Raw genomic sequence first — 21,973 nt, 5'->3', positions numbered from 1 at the left:
CATTTACATAAGGCTTATAGTGTTGTTCCATAGGAAGGGTGTGTAGGACATACAATGAATCCAGGCACCCAAGCAAAAGGAACCAGTTCTTTACCATAACAATAAAAGCAGATAAGAGTCTAGAATCAAAGAACACTTTCTGGCAGCTCTCTTTCTGTTATGGATATGTCATTTGCAAACATCGGAATGTGAAGGGCTAGAATAAGCCACAATTGTGACTATCGCAATTCTTTACCATTAAGTGACCGGAGTTTACCCTAAGCTGCCGAATATTCTTTTTGTCAGAATAAAATGGTTCTGGGACAGCCAACATATACAGCCCTACACAATTTCCGCTGATTATTTGCGACACTCGCTTAAGCTTAACGAAGCATTCCACCACAGTCGTACTATGTAATCAACCCGTCCCCCACCGCCGCACTTCGCACCTGCTTCGACAAAAAAGAAGATCGTCGTAGATGATGAGTCCATGTTTGCCATTGTCTCTGAAGTACTCTCCCATTGAGCAACCGGAGTATGGGGCAAGGTACTGCAGCGGGGCGGCATCGGACGCGGTGGCCGAGACGACGATGGTGTACTTCTCATGGCATCTGCCAATAAACACGAGAATCAATTTATCAGGCGATGCTCTCTGGCCATCGTTTAGAATTCATCAGTTTTTTATTCACCCGAGTACACCAGAAATTCAAACGTCCCCAACCAAGTAACATTAGGCCACACACCTGGCCAGTACATCATTATTCAGAAACTTTATGCAGGTACATACCAGCATTGCTCAACCTCTTGACCAGCTGAGCGACGGTACTTCTCTTCTGCCAATGGCGACATAGATACAGTAGGCTTCTTCTTCTCATCTGCGCCAGTATTGAACGACTTCTGGTGTATGATCGCCGTCAATGCAATGGCAGTTTTACTGAAAACAAACCAGGAAGAAATGATCAATTACTGATCTAAATACAGGGGTCGAAATTAACGGTATCCCGATATCCGCAGGATAGTAGATTATTGTGTTGGATACCAGATTTCAATGCTTGGTATCCCGCCGGGATAGTAAAAAAAATCGTCAAAATTGGATAGTGGTTGTTGAGTTATTAACTTTATACGGCAGGGCATCTGAGCGAGTGCGCACGATCTGAGCGGGCTCATGCACCCTTACTATGCCACACTAGCGTTATTCAGCAAGCAAGCATATTGCAAAGCGCAAGCATGGCCGGTGTGATGTGTATACATTGTATCAAGCGAACCGACAATGCCGTCTGCAGTGTATTGTGAGGCGTATGTACTAACAAGAGCCGCAGAGCGTCTGGCTCATCTGAGGTCTGTTGCTACGGTTATAAACGTAACATTTAAGTCGTGCGTAGTGACACCTTTGTTAGGCGCGGATATGCAGATACGCAGTTGCGTACACATCATTTCAGCAACCTTGAAATCGCATGCCTGAAACTCCTGTTTTATGGTGCATTGTGACCCTAACCCTATTAAAAAAAAAAATTAATTGTAAAAATTATTTGTTGTTATGAAATTGTTGTAAAAATTATTTGTTATGAAATTGTTGTAAATAAATCATGTAAATATTTTCCTTAATTGAGAAAGAAATAGTTAATGGATAAAGATAGAAAAATACAGAAAACAGGTAAATAATAAAAAATCTCATGCCGGATTCGATCCAAGGACCTTTGAGCATAATCCTGTGCTGTAGACGTTTGCCAATCGAGGCACATATTGGGTTTTCAGATTATGGATGTGCCATAAATATATGAGAACATTGTGACATCATCGAGGCAGTTCAGGAATCCATGTTTAACCCTCCTCTTGAGGGTCAAAAGGTTATCAGACACTTACTCTCCCCACGTCAGTGGAAAGCACATCTCCATGGTCTTCACAGCTTGGTCCACATGGTCCTTTCAATAAAGCCATAAAAATGCTAGGTCACCGCTGAAACAAAAAAGTTTCCCAATCGCTCCGTCAGACCATGTCCTCAGAAAATGTCTAAAATCTGCCCTGTGCCCTATTGACCTTTGACATGTGACCTCCAATTTCGGCACAGTGATGGCTTTTCCTACCATGATGCTATACACCGACTATCACGAGCCTAGGTCGAGCCGTTTAGATTTGTGTCGCAATTCTGCATTTCCTCCCTATACCTGAAGTTAAGGAGGGAATGTTCCCCCTTCTTTTACACCTCTTGACCTTTGACCTTTGACCTTTGACCACCAGCTTCGACATCCCAACTCGTTTTCGAATTACCCTCCCCCCCCCCACGTCTCGACTTTCAAATCCGTACGTCGAGCCGTTTAGATTTGTGCCCAACTGTTAACAGACGCACGGACGCACGCACGGACGATCATGCGATTCTACAAGCTGCATCCGACTTTGTCAGATGAGCTAAAACGCGAGCGATGAGAATTTTGAAGGCAAACTGAAATTACTATCCAAAAAAATGGGATACCAGATTTCAATACCTGGTATCCCGTATGGATACCATAGTAAAAATCCAATTTCGACCCCTGAAATATATGAATGCTGGTCTCACACGAGCTTCTGCAATTGCAAGACAGAAATATAAACTCAGAAACGGGTGTGCGATACACGTATAATCACGCTCGCCACAAAATGAATGCTAACAGGTACAACTTCCAATGTTTATGCGTGCAGCACAGTTGGCTCACCCAGTCTGTCTGTCACCGATGATCAACTCTCTCTGGCCACGGCCGATGGGCACAAGACTGTCGACAGCCTTGATTCCCGTCAACATGGGCTCCTTCACAGATTGGCGCGGAATGATGCCAGGTGCCTTCAGGCCAACCCTTCTGCGATCCTTTCCAATCAGAGGCCCCTACGACGACAACCCGACCCATTTCATGAGACACCATCATTATAATAATAATTATTAACCCTCATCGTTATCCTCACTCAACTAATATCGGTTAATCTAACCCTGACTTAGAGTTGTTTTTTACTCTACAGCTTGTTAAAAACTAAGAGGGTGCGTGAAACAATTCTAGGAACCATATTATTACCACACTAACAAGATACAATATTCTACAAATAGACCAGAGTACATATTGGCTTTTATGCTATAAGTATGCCATGTCAACATGACTATACATTTCCAATGATCAAATTTTGAACATTCATTAGTCAAAATTTCGTTAAATTATAGTTTCATAAAGAATACTTTTACAGTTCAAGGGACTGTAGCAAAAAAGGAGAGAGCACGGCATCAGTCAAATTAACTGATCAGCCCTGCAGATTGCATAGAAAGTTGTTATTCTATTAACCAGTTGCGATGGGGACGATTACCATTCCGTCAATAGGCTGACCCAGAGCATCGACTACACGTCCCAGCAGTTCCTCTCCGACGGGCACGTCCACGATGGCACCGGTTCTCTTGACAATATCTCCCTCCTTGATAAGCTTGTCGTTACCGAACACTACCACACCGACGTTGTCAGGCTCCAAGTTCAACGCCATGCCCTAGATAGACAAAATGTAATCTGTTACATGTGCGATTCGTTTACGCTTGTACCATCCAATATAATTTCATGGACTACTTACATTTCACCTCCTAATAATGCCATTAAACATATTCAACCAAAATATTTTGAAACAGATGAAAATCTAACAACATCAAGGCAAAAATTCCAGAGCCTCTTTAATTTGAGCACATGGACAGATAGTCGCTGGCTTACATTAAGCGCTATGTACTACACACTTTTTTCTCCTGTCAATCAAGTAAAACCAATACTGCAATTTAAACAGTAACATTTAACGTTAAACTCCTTCAGTTGCTACCACAACGCAAAACCCCATGTCACCTTTAGCCCACAGGAAAACTCCACCATCTCCTCAGCCTGGATGTTCATGAGTCCATAGACACGAGCGATACCGTCACCGATGGACAGCACTCGTCCCGTCTCCTCTAGGTTGGCCTGTGTTCCCTTACCCATAATCCTCTCCTCAAGAATCGTTGAAACTTCCGCAGAGCCAACTGCAAAGATTGAGAATAAGTTCATCTTACTATCGCCACATTTAACTGCTATCACATAAATCAATCTTAAAATTAAATTTTACATAGGGATCAGTCAAAGGAAACTCCAAAATATCCGTTTTTACTCAAAATAGGCATTAGCTAGCACAGGTTTGAACGTTTTTTGATTTTCGAAAAACGTACAACCCTTTATTACACCAAGACTGTGAACTGACAACCATTTACAATCAGGTTAATTGTTGTTCCGTAGGAAGGGTGCATAGGACATACATAATTCCAAGCACCAGCAAAAGGAACCGATTCTTTACCATAACAATAACAGCAGAATAGAGTCTAGAATCAAAGAACAATTCCTGCAGCCTCTTTATGTTATGGATATCTAAACATTAAGTACTAGAATCAACCTCTAAACCACAATCTGAATATAAATGAACTGACTATCAATATTATACCAATTCTCTAGTAGTAATTAATTTCCTTACTTTTTGCTGAATATCTTTTTGATGTGGTAAAGTTTCTGTGGGCCACCAATCCAGCTGCCATTGCGCCCTGCCATTTCTGAAAGGTGAGAAACCAGTTTGTAATAAGAGGAAACTCTGTGCACACATATTCAGAGAGTGGGAATATCATAACTTAGAAATACATTGCAAAATTTTAGCCACTTCTAAAGTAAGGAGTGCATGATGGTTTACAGCTCTACTAAATACATGACCTTGATACTAATAGGTCACATATAATAAGCACCTTACTTCTAACTGGCCATAATAATCGGTAAGTATTTTCCAGGGATATTTCAGTGGCCCATGGCCGCTTGGGACCAGACTCGCCAAAAAGCGAATAAAATCACACACAGCGTGAGAAACTAGCGGTCGCCCAGTCGCCAGTGGCGATTAGAAAATCGACTGGGCGACTGCTTGCTCGTGTCAGCTGGTATGGCGGGGCGACTAGATAATCGCCGCACAGGAAATAAAAATTTTTACCAAACTGAGGCCATAATAAAAATGTTGTTTGTTTGCCCTCACCCGACCGACCCGCCAAAAAGGAGCCGTCACAAATTTTTTTATTGACCTTCCCCATTTTTTAAAAAGGTTTTTGTATGTGGCAGGTCTGCGGCAATTGTACGCGGGCTATAGTACTAGAGCTATGCACAGCCTGGCTGCGTAGGTGCCCGCTGGCTGGGCGGCACTGATTGAAGTAGGGGGGAGGAGCGAGTGCATTATTGATTGTTTCACTCTCAGCTGTGTGCCAGGGTGCATACATGTTCATTATTACATATGTAGGGGGTGGCCGGGCACCGCTGGTATGAGAGCGCGACAGCAAAACTTTCCTGGAATTGGAAACCGCTATATTATAATTTAGATATTAAATAACTTAATTATGGATCTAACTCTGACAGATTAACTTTATTTTCGTTTCCAAAGACTAATATGTGCTAATTAGATGATATTTATTACTTCTTAATTCAAGTTCCTTTTATTTTTAATGCTTTTATTTCCAGATTACGTGTATGCGTGCGTGCGTGCGTGCGTGCGTGCGTGCGTGATCTGGAAATAAAATCATGCACAATTTAGCTCTGATGAACACAAGTTGTTAAAAGTATTTTATATGTATATTGTATCACTGTACAATGTACATTATATAAATCTGTAGGCAAACATAAAAGGTATCTCCACACAAGCACACCTGAGCACGTAGACATCATTGCTGAATTTGTAAAAATACCCCCCTCAAAAAAAAGCCGACCACACTTTCATGTCGGGTGAGGGCAAACAAAAAGTTGTTTAATTGTGGCCTGATTATTTTGCCCCACATCCGAGTCATTCACTTTGCTATGACAGAAATCCTGGACCAGTACCTACTGACCAGGACCAGTACTTCCTCAGAGGCACTGGTCCTGCTGGACCAGTGCCTCCAATTATAAGTTTTCCACCCTGACACAGATACATTTCCACTAACTAAGAGTCACTCAAGGGAAACACTAAATTTTATGTCCCTTATTGAAAGGTGTGAACTTCACAGAGGTGGTTTCACCGTGTAATAGCCATTCAATCAAACCCCCCGTGTTTTTTTATAAACAGGTATACAGACGTGTCTGCTAACACGGGTTTGACCCTTTTTGACTTTGCAGATTTATGTTCAACTCCAAATTACAAAACAATGAAGCAGAAACCATTTACAATCAGGTTAACAGTGTTGTTCCGTAGGAAGGGTGAGTAGGACACATGTAAGTCCACGCACCAGCAAAAGGAACCAGTTCTTTACCACAAGAATAAAAGCAGATAAGAGTCTAGAATCAAAGAACACTTTCTGCAGCCTCTTTCTCTTATGGATATGGCATTACAAACATTTGAACGTGAAAAACTAACTGCTATTAATAACAATCGTCACTAATCACAATTCTCTACCATTTCTGAAAGGTGAGAAACCAGTTTGTAATTAGAGGAAACTCTGCACACATATTCAGAGATGGGGAATATCATGACTAATAAATACATATGAAAATTTTATACACTTCTGAACTAAGGGGTTAAAGGGGGGAACAATGGGGACGTAAAAGAACCACTGAGGGCGCAAAAAAAACTGTGGCTGTGACCACCCTCAGTGCCTTTCGGCTAAAAGGCTATAAACTACCTGGCTTTACCCAAGCTAGGTCACACCCCATGGCTAGCTATAGCCCGTTGCCTCAATGCCAAATATGGATACTGCAACGTACTACAACAGAAACAGAAACCGAAGGAGTGCATGATAGTTTACAGCGAGCTACCAAATACATGAACTTGATACTAACAGCAACAGGTAAAGTATAATAAACATCATACATATAATTGGCCATAATGAATCACATATATTGTACATTCTATTGTTTTAACTACTCTAAAACTAGACACAATCAGGAAATTAACAGGTCTCTCTCTCTATTCCTGGCACTCTAAATACTGTAATTATTACTAACATATACTCACAGGCACTTGGACCATTTCAATAATAAAATGATGGTTAATAAATACAACTTGTCAGTACCAGTAATAGTCTTAATGTTTGATTTGACCAAATAACTTCACTTCAATACCGTCCAATATTGTGCATTGTGCCATTGTGCATGCACAAATACACAGTGATATAGAGAAGGTAAGAAAGCGTCCGCACAGAAATTCCAGAACGCTCGAATCTTTTCACAACACTACAGCCGAAATACACGTCCAACCGCCATCACATTGCCATCTGTGTGTAGCTGAATGGTCACTTGTTCGAAATATACGTCTTGCAACTTGGTACCACATACTTTACCAAGAATTATATAAGAAATCCTGCTCGAATTTGCCGCGAATTTCCCATGAAGCCGTTTCGTAAATGGGATAAGTACATGAGCAAGGGCGGCGCATTGCATTCTGGGAGCAATCAAACATTAAGACTATTAGTATTACTGGTACTGGTAGGTCTAGTACTGACAAGTTGTATTTATTAACCATCATTTTATTATTGAAACAGTCCAAGTGCCTGTACATATACTATTACTAAACAAACTGCAAAAGAGGCTTAAGGCCAACTCTTTTTAAGTCTACCCTTAACATTAAATTCTTACTGTAACCCAGCTGCTATTCAAATGACAAATGTTGGTAGAAGAAATCAGCATACACTCGATCATTGACAAAACTATCTTTTATCTATCCCAATCTCTCAACAGAGACAACACTATTTTATAGGTTTGTAATCGTGCATGTTAGTTCAATAAGTGGGAAGCCCCTCTAGGCCTACTAGACCGTGGGCATTATGAATATGCTTCGTGTTTTGACCTTCACATCAATCATGACACATGGTGACGGTGATCATGGTCTTAATTTTTGTATGAACACGATTTCTTCTGAATTTGCATGGCTAAATCAATGTATTGCAGACATCATGTTATATACATATATAAATTTCACAAGGTAGCATGGAACTTCGTGAACCAGAGATTACTTGACGTCAGAATATGACTAGAAGGACTCGGCCTAATGTGTTAACATTATCAGTTACTGAGTTAGTAATTTGGCTTTGGACACTGACTTACGTCACTTAGCACTGGCCCCACCAATGCAAAACTTCGAAAATGATTTTTAGTGAAAGTAATCAATTGGCAACAAAAATAAATGAGTGCATCAATAAATAAAACTATAATTAGTTACCTTTGTAGCATGTCGCGGCAATTGCCGGACTAGCGTTGCAGCAATTCTTGCTGTAAGCATTTCTCTATCTTGTAATCAACCTTACAACACCGGCGATATGGCGGCCTGCGAGGACGTCCTCCGTGTCTGCAGTTTTGTCGCCCCTAAATTTACAAAGCGCCCTCTCTCGATATTAAAGAAAACATTTTAATGTGTTAGGTTCCTATGTAGCATGGATCGACCAGTGGAAATAATAACGTTGTGTTATGCAAGCGTAATATTTTTGTTACATATAGAAAAGTTTTTACTTTAAATAATTTCTTAAAAAAACAAACAATTATTTTTATAACTGTAGCTTGGTAGAAGAAAAAAAACACATGTAACTATCAAGGCTGATGCATTGGTTTTGCCTGGTCTTAGTCAACATGGCAGCGCCCATTGGAGGCATGAAAGTTGTTTTTAGTACAAAAGTTGCTGTTTGTTCCATAACAGCACTTTGTATTAATAATGAGCTAATATTAGCTGGTATTTCATTATAGAATATTATTATCAAGTCGTTGCTAATACAATACGTTAATGCATCTTGCGATATACAACAAACCAACATATATCTTGTAGTTGTAGTTGTATAAATTAAAAACTGTCCCACTAAAGGCCCGCTTACGTCGGCCTTACAACCTAGTCGCCGACAAGATTTGAATGTCGTACGTCAAAAAGCGGCCAGATCGCCGATAAAAACATCGGCGACCAAACTCGACATGAGTTCTCTTACGATCGAAAATACGGTCGCTGACTGCGATCGCAGGAATACGAATACTAGAACATGTTCTATTTCTATGCGGCTGTCGGCGACAAATCGTGAGTGGCAGCCAATCACCGCAGCGTACCGAGTCACATGATTATCAAAAGTCACGTGATTAATAAAATGGCAGCCTACACAGCACGCCGTCAGCAGTTTACAAGAAGGGATTATTGCACAAACCCTTTCTCAAGTATATATTAAGTTTTCCGTATATCACATGAAAAAAATTTCTGCACATGATAATAACAATGTTCAGAAAATTGAGGATAGATTTACGAAGTTACATGATGTTTACTGGTAAGCGCCATTTTGTTGGTCACGTACGTGACTCGTTTTATGTAGACTGGTCCCGGCGTCAAGCTTGCTCTGTTTGTGCTAAAGAACTGCTTGTGCTAGTAGAAATACTGGGGCCGCAAACCCGTCTACGTTTCATGCAGGCACGCAAGTCACTTCAAGTCGACATGAGTGTTGCTACGCTGCTAATCGGCGATAAAGTAGTCGCCGATAGTCAAATCGTAGGCCGACATAAGCGGGCCTTTAGACTAGTCTTACTACTTAGGCCTACTTCCTGGCACTACTTGCAGTCTGTAGACGGCAATGACTGTGCTGTACCGGAACTTGGAATCTTGCACAAACTAGGCATTTCAGCGCATCCGAAGTTTAGGCAACCAATCTGCAGATTGGGCAAAACCTGTTACATAATTAGGTTACCATATCATTACCATTAGTTCTTATCGGCTTTCTTCAATGCGTTTGGCATCTTTGTTAAAATAAGAAATTATAATACAGTAAAACTCGCGTAAGTCGACATCGTCTAAGTCGTCAATTTGCGTAAGTCGACATGGAAGTCAAAGTCCCGATTCGCTGTCATACTCATAGTAAATCCATTGGAATAGCCCCACCTAAGTCGACATTTATAAGTTGTCATTATATACAAGTCGACGCCCTCAGACAGGTCCCATGTAATATAATTAAACAACAGTAATTTCCGATCTGTAAGTCGACATCGGAAGTGCCGATGGCGCAGTGTACGGTCTATAGGGAATGTACGGGCTGGCTGTCGCAGACGGATTGTTTGAATCGCATTGTTTGCTTGGGCGCATTGTGTTTTTTTTCCAGCTCGCAGCTCTCACGCCCCCAGATTCCCCACTGTATACAGTGTATTATATAGTGTATAGAGTGTATGCAGCCCAATGCAGGGTGCGAAATTAAGTTAACACGAGTCCGGATCGAGTCAAATCCTCGCTGATTTACTGTCAGACTCTGATTTGACATATACAGGAGTCCGTGTGACTCCCTGAAAATTAATTCTGCTATAGAGTACTAACTATTTCGTTCCAGAGCACGGCCTCGCGGAATTAGCGTATTTTTTTCAGCAAGTGTTCCAAGAAAATTTGGCAGACGTGTACCGCAAATGTCATGCTACGCAAGGCAGTTTATACAGTGTATACGCGCATTACATACATTGTATAAGTCGACAAAATGACGACTTGCGCGTAAGTCGTCATTTTCGTAAGTCGACACAAATATACTGGTCCAAAAAGTGTGGACTTATGCGAGTTTTACTGTATTAGATAATTTAATAACTATTAGAGAAATCCCTTCCTAGTTTGCACCAGTTATGCTCGCATACGCCACAATCGCCATTAAGTGTAGTTAAATAAGCGACTGTTTTTTATCGAGCGTGCCCAATCTTGAGATTGGTCATCAAAACTGGGAAATCCGCATTTTGGGCAGCACGGTCTTAAGATTGTGCAAATTCCAAGTTTAGTTACAACAACTGCATGCATGGTTACAGGACCATGTTCACTACAGGCACACACACACACACGTGCACGCACACACGCACGCACACACACACACACAGTGAAACACACACTATCACACATGCAGGCATACACACACACTATATAAAACATAAAAACAAAATTACAGACATGGAAATTTTTCCCCGGATCCGCGGATTTCAGAGTTTTTTGCCGACCACCTGGGCCATTTTTGGGAAACGTGCAAATCTGTTGAGATATTTGGGTGGGGGGGGGCAGATGTGGGTGGGTGGAGGGTGGATTGAACCCTTTGTGTATGTCCCGCCAACAAATGTCCAAGCAAAGATTTGCAAGACCAAAAATTTAGAAAATGTGCCATTAAAATATGCAGAATTTATCTCTCCGAGTGGCTTTAAATTCAATGATAGAGTAGTTTGTGAGTATAATTATTTATAAACAATATACTTTGCATTCTGCATGCATGCATTGCTCAACATGGGTCAATTTGAAAAGTTTCTCATTAAAAATTAGGTATTTTGTCCTTTGTAAATTGTGAAGAATTGTACCTCCAGAAGACATCAGATGCGATATCAGAGGCTCTAAATTTCAAAAGGCAAGCTGGGATACCTTCAGCGTCCTGTGTTCAGAGTGTTTTCATATCATCCATCCCCATGCCTGAACATATTTAACGGTGTCTAACGTTTTGCCAGGCTTTGTCGGTCTCACAACCAACTCGAATTTTTTAAATTTGGATAGCTCAAAGTCTAACTATATTATATTGTAGTATATATAGTATATATTAATGCAGATTGCACCGCTCTCTCACTGTAATTGAAATTCGTAAATAATACAACTAAATTATACCTACTATTTATGACCATCGTCACACCCAAATTTATCACTGAAATTGATCCAAAACCAGTAAGAAGCAGCCGTCGATCCTATATCGATTAAGATAGTACCAAAATATTCCAAAATTACTTTTTAATGCTAGGTGAAGGTTCATCTCTGAATAGCTATGGTTTGACCACTGGAACTCCCCTTGACTCTCTCAAGGTGTTAAAAGCTGCCAATATCTATGGCATAAAGCCAGGTACAGTTTTTTATATTGCATACAGTTGTAGCTGGGGTCATTTTATTTGAGGAATATGACAGAGTTTATTAATGGTAATAAAACTGCTAAAACTAAAAATTGGTGTAATAATACACACTTCAGTTTGTACGATTGTATTAATATTGGAATCCTACTCGTTAACTATTTTTTATTGCTATTTTTATAGGTAAAAGATTTCTGTGCGTGTATGGGCAGAAATGTATAGGAATCGTAGAGTCTGCCTGCGCGGATGTAAATTCTAGGTGAGTAGCTATTCTTCTAATTATGTAGTTGGTCAGTCCACAGATATTATGATGCCGCCTTTATAATGCCACCCTTATAATGCCACCCTTATGATATTATATAACGCCTCACCCCATCACCCCCCATCACCCCATCACCCCATCACCCCCATCACTGCCTCACCCCTCACCCCCATCACCGCCTCACCCTCATCACCGCCTCACCCCCCCATCACTATGAGCAAGGATAATGCACATAACATACTCTGTACTAACATAACGTATGTTGTTTTCATATCACATCAGATGGAGGAAAGTTGGAAGTGATTACGAGTTTGAAGACTGGATTTTGGATGTGTGTTGGTTAAATGATCAGGTATGGGTATATTTTATGATCAGATTGCATAAAATGTTAATTAGAATGAATCTGTCATTCATATGTTTTTGAATTATGATACATGATATCTTCACCATAGGGTTAAAATCTAACTGCTTGCAGGAGTGTTGTGGGGAACTTGCGGTGGCACTGGCACATAATGTTGTCCTTCACTGGGATTGCTTATCAGAAACCATTCTCACACGAGTTTACTGTGAGGAGAACTGCATCCTGTATCCTTTTTATATGCAAAAACAGTTTTTGGACTATCCTGCATTAGTGACACTGTGATGAATATTTGCTTCTGCACTCTGGTGAAATTTGCCCAGCGTTACAAACTTAACTAACACGCCAGGTACTCTGCAAAATTGGTCGGGCACTGCTGGACAGACTTGGTTGTTGCGGCAGGGACTGTTTATAATGAAGTTCTGCTGTGGAATACTCGAGTCACAGGTGGTGAGCGTAAGAACTCTGTGATGCATAGACTTACTGGTCACAAGGTGAGTGTGCAAGTCACTTTGAGGAACAATTTTGCTGGTATATTGTAAGACCTGTAAACATAGCTGTATCGAAAACGTGCGTCTTCTTCTATAGTTTAATTCTCTATATGATATGACCCAGTAATCCCCAAACTCTATGAACAGCAGCACTCCACTCACAGTTGCATTATCACATTGCATTGCTTTATAGCAAGTACTGTTGGTCACTCTAATTTTGGGTTTTAGTTTTTGCCTTTGTCCATATCTGACATCTGACAAAAATTACAGGTCATTCTAGGGTTTAATTTAGAGCAAATTTTCATAATTGAACAGGATGGAGTATTTGCAACATCAAGATTTGCATTGAAGAAACAGTCGAGTTTAACAGGAAAATAGCCAGAACGCTGGCCTAATAGGAAAATGTATAACAAATCTAACATCTGTTTCCTGTGCCCCTCCCCCTTATAAACAAAGATCATAGAGCATAATTGACGCTTTTGACACAGGTCTGTGATCATCAAGTCGTGATGTTCAACAATGCCACATTTTGCAGTAATAAATGACATAGGGAGCAGCCAAACTTGTTTTCCGATGACAAAAATGTAATCCTGCGACGTTTCAGGGCGTCATCTTCGACATTGACGTGAGTGTCGCGACGTCGCGACTGTGCTCTGTGTCGGACGACCGCAGCATCCGCGTCTACACGTACACCGGCGCCCTCTCGCGCTTACACGACGCTCGCTTCCACCTCCTCGGCGTCTTCTACGGGCACCGGGCGCGCGTGTGGCGCGCGAGACTGCTGCGGCACCACCTGGTGAGCGTCGGCGAGGACGCGGCGTGCGTCGTCTGGGACTACGGCGGCAGGGCGGTGCAGCGCTACGAGGGTCACCGTGGCCGCTGCGTGTGGAGCCTCGCGATCAACGCCGCGGAGACGGTCATCGTGACGGGCGGCGGCGACGCGTGCATCCGTCGCTGGATCGTCGACGACGCCGCCCCGAGCCGAGTAAAATTTCTCTCGCTGCCCCCGCAGACAGAGCACTCAGATTCCACAGCGGGGCTCGAAACTGCGGATTCCGACGGGGTCACGAACGTGAGGTGTGACATTGCCAATCACACGTGGCTAAATGACAAGTTCTTCCTCAGAGATGCGAGGAAGGAGGCGGCGGCAGAGGAGGATACAGAGGCAGGGAGGGAGGCAACAGCAGTGACAGGGAGGACGACAGCGGCAGAGAAGGATACAGAGGCAGGGAGGGAGCCAACAGCGGAGGCAGGGAGGACACCTGGGACAGAGAAGGATACAGAGGCAGGGAGGGAGGCAACAGCGGAGACAGGGAGGACAGCAGTGGCAGAGGAGGATACAGAGGCAGGGAGGACAGTGGCTGCGCAGTCCGGGAAGGAGGCAGCGCCGGAATCGAGGCGTAAGTCCCGTCGCGTCGATTTCCCACGCAACGTGGCGTTGTGCGACGCGCGAGGCGTTCTCGTGATGATGGACAGCGGAGTGCTGTACTCGCACGACACCGCGAGCGCGACGTGGCGGGTCCTGCTGCGCGGCCGCAACAACTTTGGCGGCTACAGCGTCATGGCGTCACGGCACCACCTGGTGCTGCTCGGCGACATCGCCGGAAACATCTGCCTACAGAGTGCGATCGACGCCGACGTAGACGTGGCGGACGCGAGCGCTCACGCGGGCAAGGTCCTCGGTTTGACCTGGGCGGGCGACGACACCTTCCTCTCCACGGGACCCGAGGGTGATTTGGCATTGTGGCGGGTGTGCGACGCTGGCACGTCTTTGTCCATGCGGACGCTCCGTCGTTACGTTCTTCCGCGCTGCAGCCAGCGGTGGGTGACCGCGGGGGTTGTGCAGGGCCGCCTGCTCGTGTGTGGGGACCGGGGCGGCACGGTGCACGCTTATAGAGTGAGTGAGCCAAGCGGTGTCAGCACAGTGGCCGAGGATACGTCTGAGTGTACAGACTGGAGGCAACCTGTGCAGAGTTTTGCAAGGGTGCATGGTAAGGCTGGAGTGACGGATGTACTGAGGTCTGGCAGCGACCTCGTCTTGACTGCTGGCAGGGATGGGCAGTACCGTCAATGGAAGATAGATGGCAGCAGTAGACTAAAACTGATGTATAGCAACAGGGTAAAAGGTTATGATTGTTTTACTTTTTGATACGCAGTAACACAGATTGTTAAATATTAAATAAAACCCCTAAACATGTGTGCTTTATAGAAAAATCCAGTAGTTTTTCATCTCAATTAATGTTTAAAAACTATTTCAAATTGTAATATTAAATAAAAATGTGTTGCAACAGGGCTGCAAGGGTCTGGACTGGATAGAAAAAATCATCTTAGCAAAGGATGACCTCTGGATTTGTGGATTCCATTCAGTAAGTTTAGTATTTGTTATCCACACCAATACACAGTGCATTCATGGCGTGCGTGTAAGACTATCTTGGTCTCTATCGATTGCATTTTTATTATTGCATTTAATTTGCATTTTTTATAAACGGTTTTCAGTCGAATCTAGTTGTCTGGAGCACCACACTGGCTTGTCGTCTGCTGCAAGTGCCATGCGGTGGCGGCCATCGTGCATGGGATATCCGTTTCCATGGTAACGTCGCTACTTTTGCTTACATCAAATCAGGGTGTGTCTGCTTTGGGGAGTCACAGCTGCGAACCGACTTTGTCGTGAAGGTAAATACGAGAGACATGCGATTCTTTGTACTTCAATATTTGTACTTCTATACTCCAAATACTATATGTGATATTTACTTGCACAACATTAGTTTCTATTTTGATTGTGTAGCTCTTGGATTAGGTTCGTTAGGTTTCATGATATGAAGGGTAATTATATTTTATGATAAATCCAAGTAATTAACCTGTTAGCAACAGCTTCGACATCCCGGCTCGCTGATTTTTTTAAAGTTGCTTTGGCTTAATTGTCACCACCAGTACTGTTTACATGATTGTGTGGCTCGCGATAGATGGTATATGCCTACCGTCATCCATCACGCCTTCCTGGTGCCCTTTTCAGCCATCGCTGCATGGTAGAGAGATCAACAGCCTGTGTCATCTGTACACGTTATCCCATCGGATGAACGATGACAAGATGGCTGCAGGAAGCTCACAATCTGTGTCAATCATCGCGACGGCCAGTGAAGACACAACCATTAACATTGCCGCAGTTTGCAGTAAGCAAGGTCTTGTATAGTCTATCCTGTGTTAGCTGTCATTTAGATGGAGATTGTGTGTGATTCAGAAGTTGCTTCTTCTTGTCCTTCAGATTTTGGTATTTATATATCCATAACAGAAAGAGGCTGCAGGAATTGTTCTTTTTTTTCTAGACTCTATTCTGATGTTGTTGTTATGGTACAGAATTGGTTCCTTTTGCTGGTGCTTGGAATTATGTATGTTCTATACGCACCCTTCCTATGGAACAACAGTGTTAACCTAGTTGTAAATGATTTATTAATTTGCACCTCACAGCGTTGTAAGCAAAAGTTGAACGTAATATTGTATGTTTTTCAGGCGATGCCACTAGTGGCACCAGAGTGCAGGTGCTCTACAGGCTGCAGAATCACATATCGAACGTGCGCACACTGGCAGTGTCGCGTCCTTGCTGCCCCCTGGTGGCAAGCGAAGGCGGACGCGTGATGTTCTCCGGGGGAGGACGAGCGCAGATGCTTGCTTGGAGGGTGACCGCAAACGCCGGAAATGCGGCGAGTGCTGCGCCCTCTGGTGACGAGTCGGCTATGGTCGGTCTCGGCGAGGTGACGGACACTGCTGCCCTCTGTCAGTACATGCTGCTTGGTGACATCAGTCTTAGTGAGAAACGCAAGGCAAACTACAAGCCGTGGAAGGAGGCGACGCCGAGCGTTAACCCAGAAACCCGGTTCATGTCGTTGTCGGCGGGACAACTGTGCCGGAATGGGACAAACAATCACGACCATGACGTCATAGTGCGGCACTTCATCGGTGCAGCTTGCTCGGATGGGTTAGTGAGGTAATGATGGGAGAGGTTAGGATGCCAAGAGGGCAAAGTTTATATTCTTTAAAGTGCTTTCTAAATTGAAGCAACAATGATGACTCCTTTTATAATTTGTTTCTTAGTTTGAGTATCCAAATACTGAAATATTTTCATATCATACAGTACAATATGAATTGTGATTTAATGAGATAATATTAGTAACATAATTATACTATTTTAGTACCTCCATTCAACCAAGTTGGGTTTGTTTGATACAAAGACCTAGATCATTTACAATGTCATCATGGTAATCTTTTCCTCCATCTGCTACAGGCTATTTGGGTTTAATGAAGAAGACAGGGGCTTTCAGTTGCTGGGATACAGTAATTTCTATGGGTGCTGCGTGCTCAGAGTAACACACCTCAGAGTTTTCGAGCGACTGCTACTGGTGACATCTGCCACTGATGGCTGCATTGCGTTCTGGGACGTCGAAAAGGTAAGTCTGCTAAGTTGCAAAAATGAGCTTGGAATGTTACATTTGTTTACTTACTATACTTACTATTGGTATATTGTAAAGTAGATAGTAATCTATGCCAAATTTGTAATGTTCATGTTTTGCTATCTTACGCATTTTAGTAGCAACTGTTCACTTGGTTTAATGTTAATTTGAATCTTTGTATAACCATATATGCATAGTTTTTGCCCGGCCCGGCTTTATCACATAGCCGGGGAAAGTGTAATCTTTTCTCAAATTATCTTTAGGTTGTAGTCAATTTCATGGAAGAGAGATGTGAGAGAGATGATGAAGGCACCGATTCTACAAAAATGTTTCCTAAACAGATGGAAGCACCGATGTTTTGCATTACATCAGCACATCAGTCGGGAGTTAACTCTATTTGTTTGTCATCTCTACCTGGTAAAAACCTTTGATATTATATACGATACAGAGTAATGCCATAGCCTATTTGTATCTATCAAGAAATAATAATGGAAAAATGCAAAATACGATTGCACTTTTGCAGTATTTATGTGGGTATAATTATATGACTAGATGGCTGTCTTCACTGCAAGAGCGAACACTGTATTTGGCAATACATTTACTAATGTAGTAGCTCCAAGAAACGGTCTTGCTAGGGTTAGAAAACAATCGGTCGCAAAGCCTGGTCGGGCTACTACTATAGCAGTCCTAGAAGTAGTTTATATATTCTGTAGCAAACTCTGCGTGCGAACGCGGATCGGGGCCACTATGGTTTCTAGGTATGAATGTAACACTTAGCTCTCTTTCTTCTCTCCCTCTCCCACTCTCTCTCTCTCTTTCTCTGTCTCTCTCTCTTTCTCTCTCCCTCCCTCTCCCTCTCTTCCCGCTCTTTCGCCTCAGCATATGTAGCAGCACTACAGCGCTACAGCCCGCGTACAGCCGCGCTGTATATTATATTATATGGAGCAATATTGATATTTGCATTTTAAGTAAGGTAAATTTTTATACGGCATGTAGGTGTATGAGAGACAGGGAGAGCGAGCGGGGGAGGTCGGAGAGCAACGCAGTTATGGTTCCTAGTAGCAGCCGAACAGCAACGTCGCTTTTCTATCCGTAATCAGTAACCCAGGGTTCTTGTTAATAGCCGGTAACCGGTTATTTTTACCGCCTATCGTGCAATTTGTTACCGGCTATCAATTTGAGAGAAACTCCCACTATATTAAAAGGCGGTAAAATATTTAATCCATATTTGAAAAAACGAAGTTTATTTTAAATACTTCCAACCCAAGACTAACTCTGTGCACGGGCGGGTTTTTCTTTTTATAATAGATACTTAATAGCATATATTTTCCTATCTAAACTACCAAATTCTAGAACCCATACCATACCCATCAAAATAGGCTATTTGTGGGTCAAATCAGAAATTTTTTTCCGGGGGTGTATGCTTCCCGGACCCCCCTAGCAGGGCTTCGCGCCCTCGCCGCTCGCCCTACTGTCCGTGCCGGAAAAACAGTTACCTGCTATTCATTGTCAAATTACCTGCTTTGTCAAAAGTTAACAAGAACCCTGAGTAACCTCTAATTTGCCCCGTACGTGACCAGATAAACACGTCATAATACGCCCGTGCACAGGCTCACTGCCCCCTCTGCTAGTAGCAAGGTGTGGTAATGGATCGATAGGTGGCAGCACTGTCCAGTCACACTGTCCAGGCTGAAATATGCAACAATGCACAGGCATTGTTTCAGTTATCCTTTATTACAACGCACAATACACTTCCTTTAATTTTAATGCTGCGCCTCCTGCAAAATTACAGACCGGTAGGTCATATAGTTAAGGAGGAGATGCATGGCAAAGGCAGTCATGGAAAAATAAAAAGAATAATAATAAGAAGAAGAAGAATTCGTGGAATAACAATGTATTTGGCGATTACAAAAATTTTGAACATTGCCAAATACAATTATTAAATGACTTTCATAACATATCAATTCTTTGCGATTTATGCAGACGATAAGCTGCTAGTTGCATCCGGTGGTGACGACAATTCCCTGAGGCTCACAGTATTACAGACTGCTCGGCGCGATGCCGGTGTAACCATGGAGATAATATGTACACACGTGGAGGCGTCTGCTCACGCAGCTCAAATTACAGGTGAGAGATCTATAAAACTTTGAAAGGTACGCTCCAGACTTGTTTAACATAACATTATACAGAGAATAACATTGATTTTACGTTTCGTGTCCCAAGGAACATATAGAACATTGAAAAGCATATAGATAGAGTCACTCCTTTCTAGCTCAGCTGACGAAGTCAGATGCAGCTTGTAGAATCGCATGAATATCCGTCCGTGTGTCAAACAATTCATGCCACAAGTGCCAAACTGCTGTCGACGTAGGGGGGGGGATTCGCAAAAAGGACTGCGGGATGGTCGAATTATGGGGGTCAAGGTCAAAGGTCAAGATGTGTCAATGAGGGGGAATATTTCAGGCCCCTTGACTTACGGTATAGGAAGGAAATACGGAAAGGCGGCACAAATCTTACAAGTTACCGGACAATCACGCGGTTAAAGGGCAGTGGGGGAAAGGTCCAGATATTATCAGACATTTTCTGAGGGACATGGTCTAAAGCGGAGCCAAGTGCAAAACTTTTTTGTTTCAGCGCTGACCTATCGTTTTTTATCACTTTATTGAAAGGACTGTAAAATCGACTTTCCGCTGACGTGCGAAGAGTAAGTGTCTGATAACCTTTTGACCCTCAAGAGGAGGGTTAAATATGGATTTGTTGACTGTTAACAAAGGACTGAACTGCTTTTGCTATTAGAGCTCCCCCTCACACCCTACACCCACCCTCTCCCCACCACCACCACGACGCTCACCACCATGATAACGTTAATATAGCGAAGTCACTAAGTATAGTAACGACAGTCCTATCAACACGGTGGCGGGAGGGCGCACTTGATTCGGTTGCCAGTGAGTTTATCAGAAGAATACCCGGCTACAGTACACGTCAGTTTAGCGCTGTCGCTCTGCAGCACTTGTTTGCATTCTGACTGGTTACCGAATATGGACCAGTTCAATACTACTACATAATTGTACTGCTGTCAGGATATATTGCGTTATACTAATAACGTGTGGAAGTTCAAGTGTACGGTGGATTGCTGCAGTTGTCCAGTGGTTAGTGTGACCACTGTTCACTGTGTAGGAAACTCCAGCCAGGATGATGAATTTTCTCAAGGTGTAAAATCCTGGATCTCAACATTGGGGGACTGTGAATTTCTCGTGGCTTGTATGATAAAATAAAATATTCTGCAGAAGGCAATGGCAAACCACATAAATTCCATCTAAACACATCTTGTCACATAAATTCACAAAAATCTTGCCACATAAATTCAGTGGAAAATATCGCTGATAGATTGGCACAAGTTCAGCAATCAACACACTGAAAATAAGGGGAAAAACGTTTGAAAACTTTTTTTTTCAGGTATAAAAGTCCTTCCAGGTGATGTGATTGTCACAGTGTCTATTGACCAACGACTCACTGTGTGGAAATTCAAGATTTTGGACAATGTGGCCCAGGTGAGTGCAATCAGCTAGGGTTCTGAATATTCTAAGAATGGTCTTATAGATTTGTTTTTGTATTAGTGCAGTTGTTTCTGCATGTAGGCCTACTGCCTTTATAAAAAAAATGTCAGTAAATATTACCTGTTATTATTACATTGCAGCATTTACTGTGGTAAATAAAACAAAATCTATGCTGAAGTAAAAATTCTAAAATGAAAATACACACTGGCATAAAAACTATCATTTCAGTTAAAGTGGACCTCATCTACATTCATCAACATTGCTGATATAGCAGAGATGGAGGCATGGCAAACGCTGTAAGTTTGGTGCAGTATCTAATTGAAAATGCATGTTATTTATTTATGATTGCTAGACATAAATATTATTCTCTGATTCAATGTATTTACTAATGTTGTTGTAATCGCTTGCAGTAACATTGGCATCACAACTGACATTTAGGAAACTTTTCAAATAGCAAATCTATAATATAATATGAATGGTAAATATGTTTCTGTTGCATCTTATTTATTATATGCATTATGTGTTTTTTTGCAGAGATGGAGACTGGCTCTTAGGACTGTGTGGAGTAGGGCTGCAGGTTCTGCAAACTCACAACTTGTGACCGAGTTTATGTATTAGAAGACTAATTTCAAAACTCCAATAAATATGTATATATATGTAATTCTAATCTTTTGATTTGCACCTCTGTTTGTTAGACTAGGAATTTTGTTTTATTGCACAGTATCATTACCTTACTCGCAATAGCCGCTGGACAAAAATAAGTAAGGTTATTAGTGGAATCTACTGATTGAATGTGACCATTATCTACATCTGTATCATCGGTCTGTATCATGATCTATATTTATTAATTTATTGTACCATTGGTACATTGTTACATTGGTAAAAGATATAGGCCGTGGCAATACGCGACCGGTTCCGGACGAGGAGTCGCTGGGCTACCCGTCCGGACATCCATCTCTCACAGTTATCTTGCGACACGCGCACGCATAATTGCGCAATGGGACGCTCTGCTGATTGCCGAGTGTGTGTGTGTGTGTGTGTGTGTGTGTGTGTGTGTGT

The 21,973-nt window shown here is 42.4% G+C and overlaps 2 protein-coding genes across 2 annotated transcripts in view; one reads left to right on the top strand and one right to left on the bottom strand.

The window, feature by feature from the left end:
* The window catches only part of LOC106805192 (ATP synthase subunit alpha, mitochondrial-like), a 12,412-nt gene extending 4,125 nt beyond the window's left edge, over positions 1-8,287 (bottom strand). The window contains 5 exon segments of the mRNA XM_014806691.1: positions 2,670-2,836; positions 3,304-3,477; positions 3,819-3,991; positions 4,474-4,549; positions 8,158-8,287. Coding sequence (XP_014662177.1) covers positions 2,670-2,836; positions 3,304-3,477; positions 3,819-3,991; positions 4,474-4,549; positions 8,158-8,217 — 650 coding nt within the window. The 5' untranslated portion in view covers positions 8,218-8,287.
* A 274-nt stretch (positions 8,288-8,561) lies between these two features.
* On the top strand, positions 8,562-21,547 carry LOC106805174 (WD repeat-containing protein 6-like). Its single transcript, XM_014806670.1, has 17 exons — positions 8,562-8,661; positions 11,699-11,797; positions 11,985-12,060; positions 12,346-12,415; positions 12,539-12,648; positions 12,771-12,915; positions 13,517-15,031; positions 15,204-15,278; positions 15,409-15,585; positions 15,926-16,082; positions 16,420-16,894; positions 17,192-17,354; positions 17,621-17,774; positions 19,341-19,484; positions 20,814-20,908; positions 21,143-21,210; positions 21,449-21,547. The coding sequence occupies exons 1-17, from the start codon at positions 8,562-8,564 to the stop codon at positions 21,513-21,515; spliced, it is 3,690 nt and encodes a 1,229-aa protein (XP_014662156.1). The 3' UTR covers positions 21,516-21,547.
* The last annotated feature ends 426 nt before the right edge of the window (positions 21,548-21,973 follow it).

Source organism: Priapulus caudatus, unplaced genomic scaffold, assembly GCF_000485595.1.
Source record: "Priapulus caudatus unplaced genomic scaffold, Priapulus_caudatus-5.0.1 Scaffold104, whole genome shotgun sequence".
Lineage (NCBI taxonomy): Eukaryota > Metazoa > Priapulida > Priapulimorpha > Priapulimorphida > Priapulidae > Priapulus > Priapulus caudatus.
The sequence above is the reverse complement of the archived record's forward strand: the minus strand, read 5'-3'. Positions and strand labels throughout refer to the sequence as shown.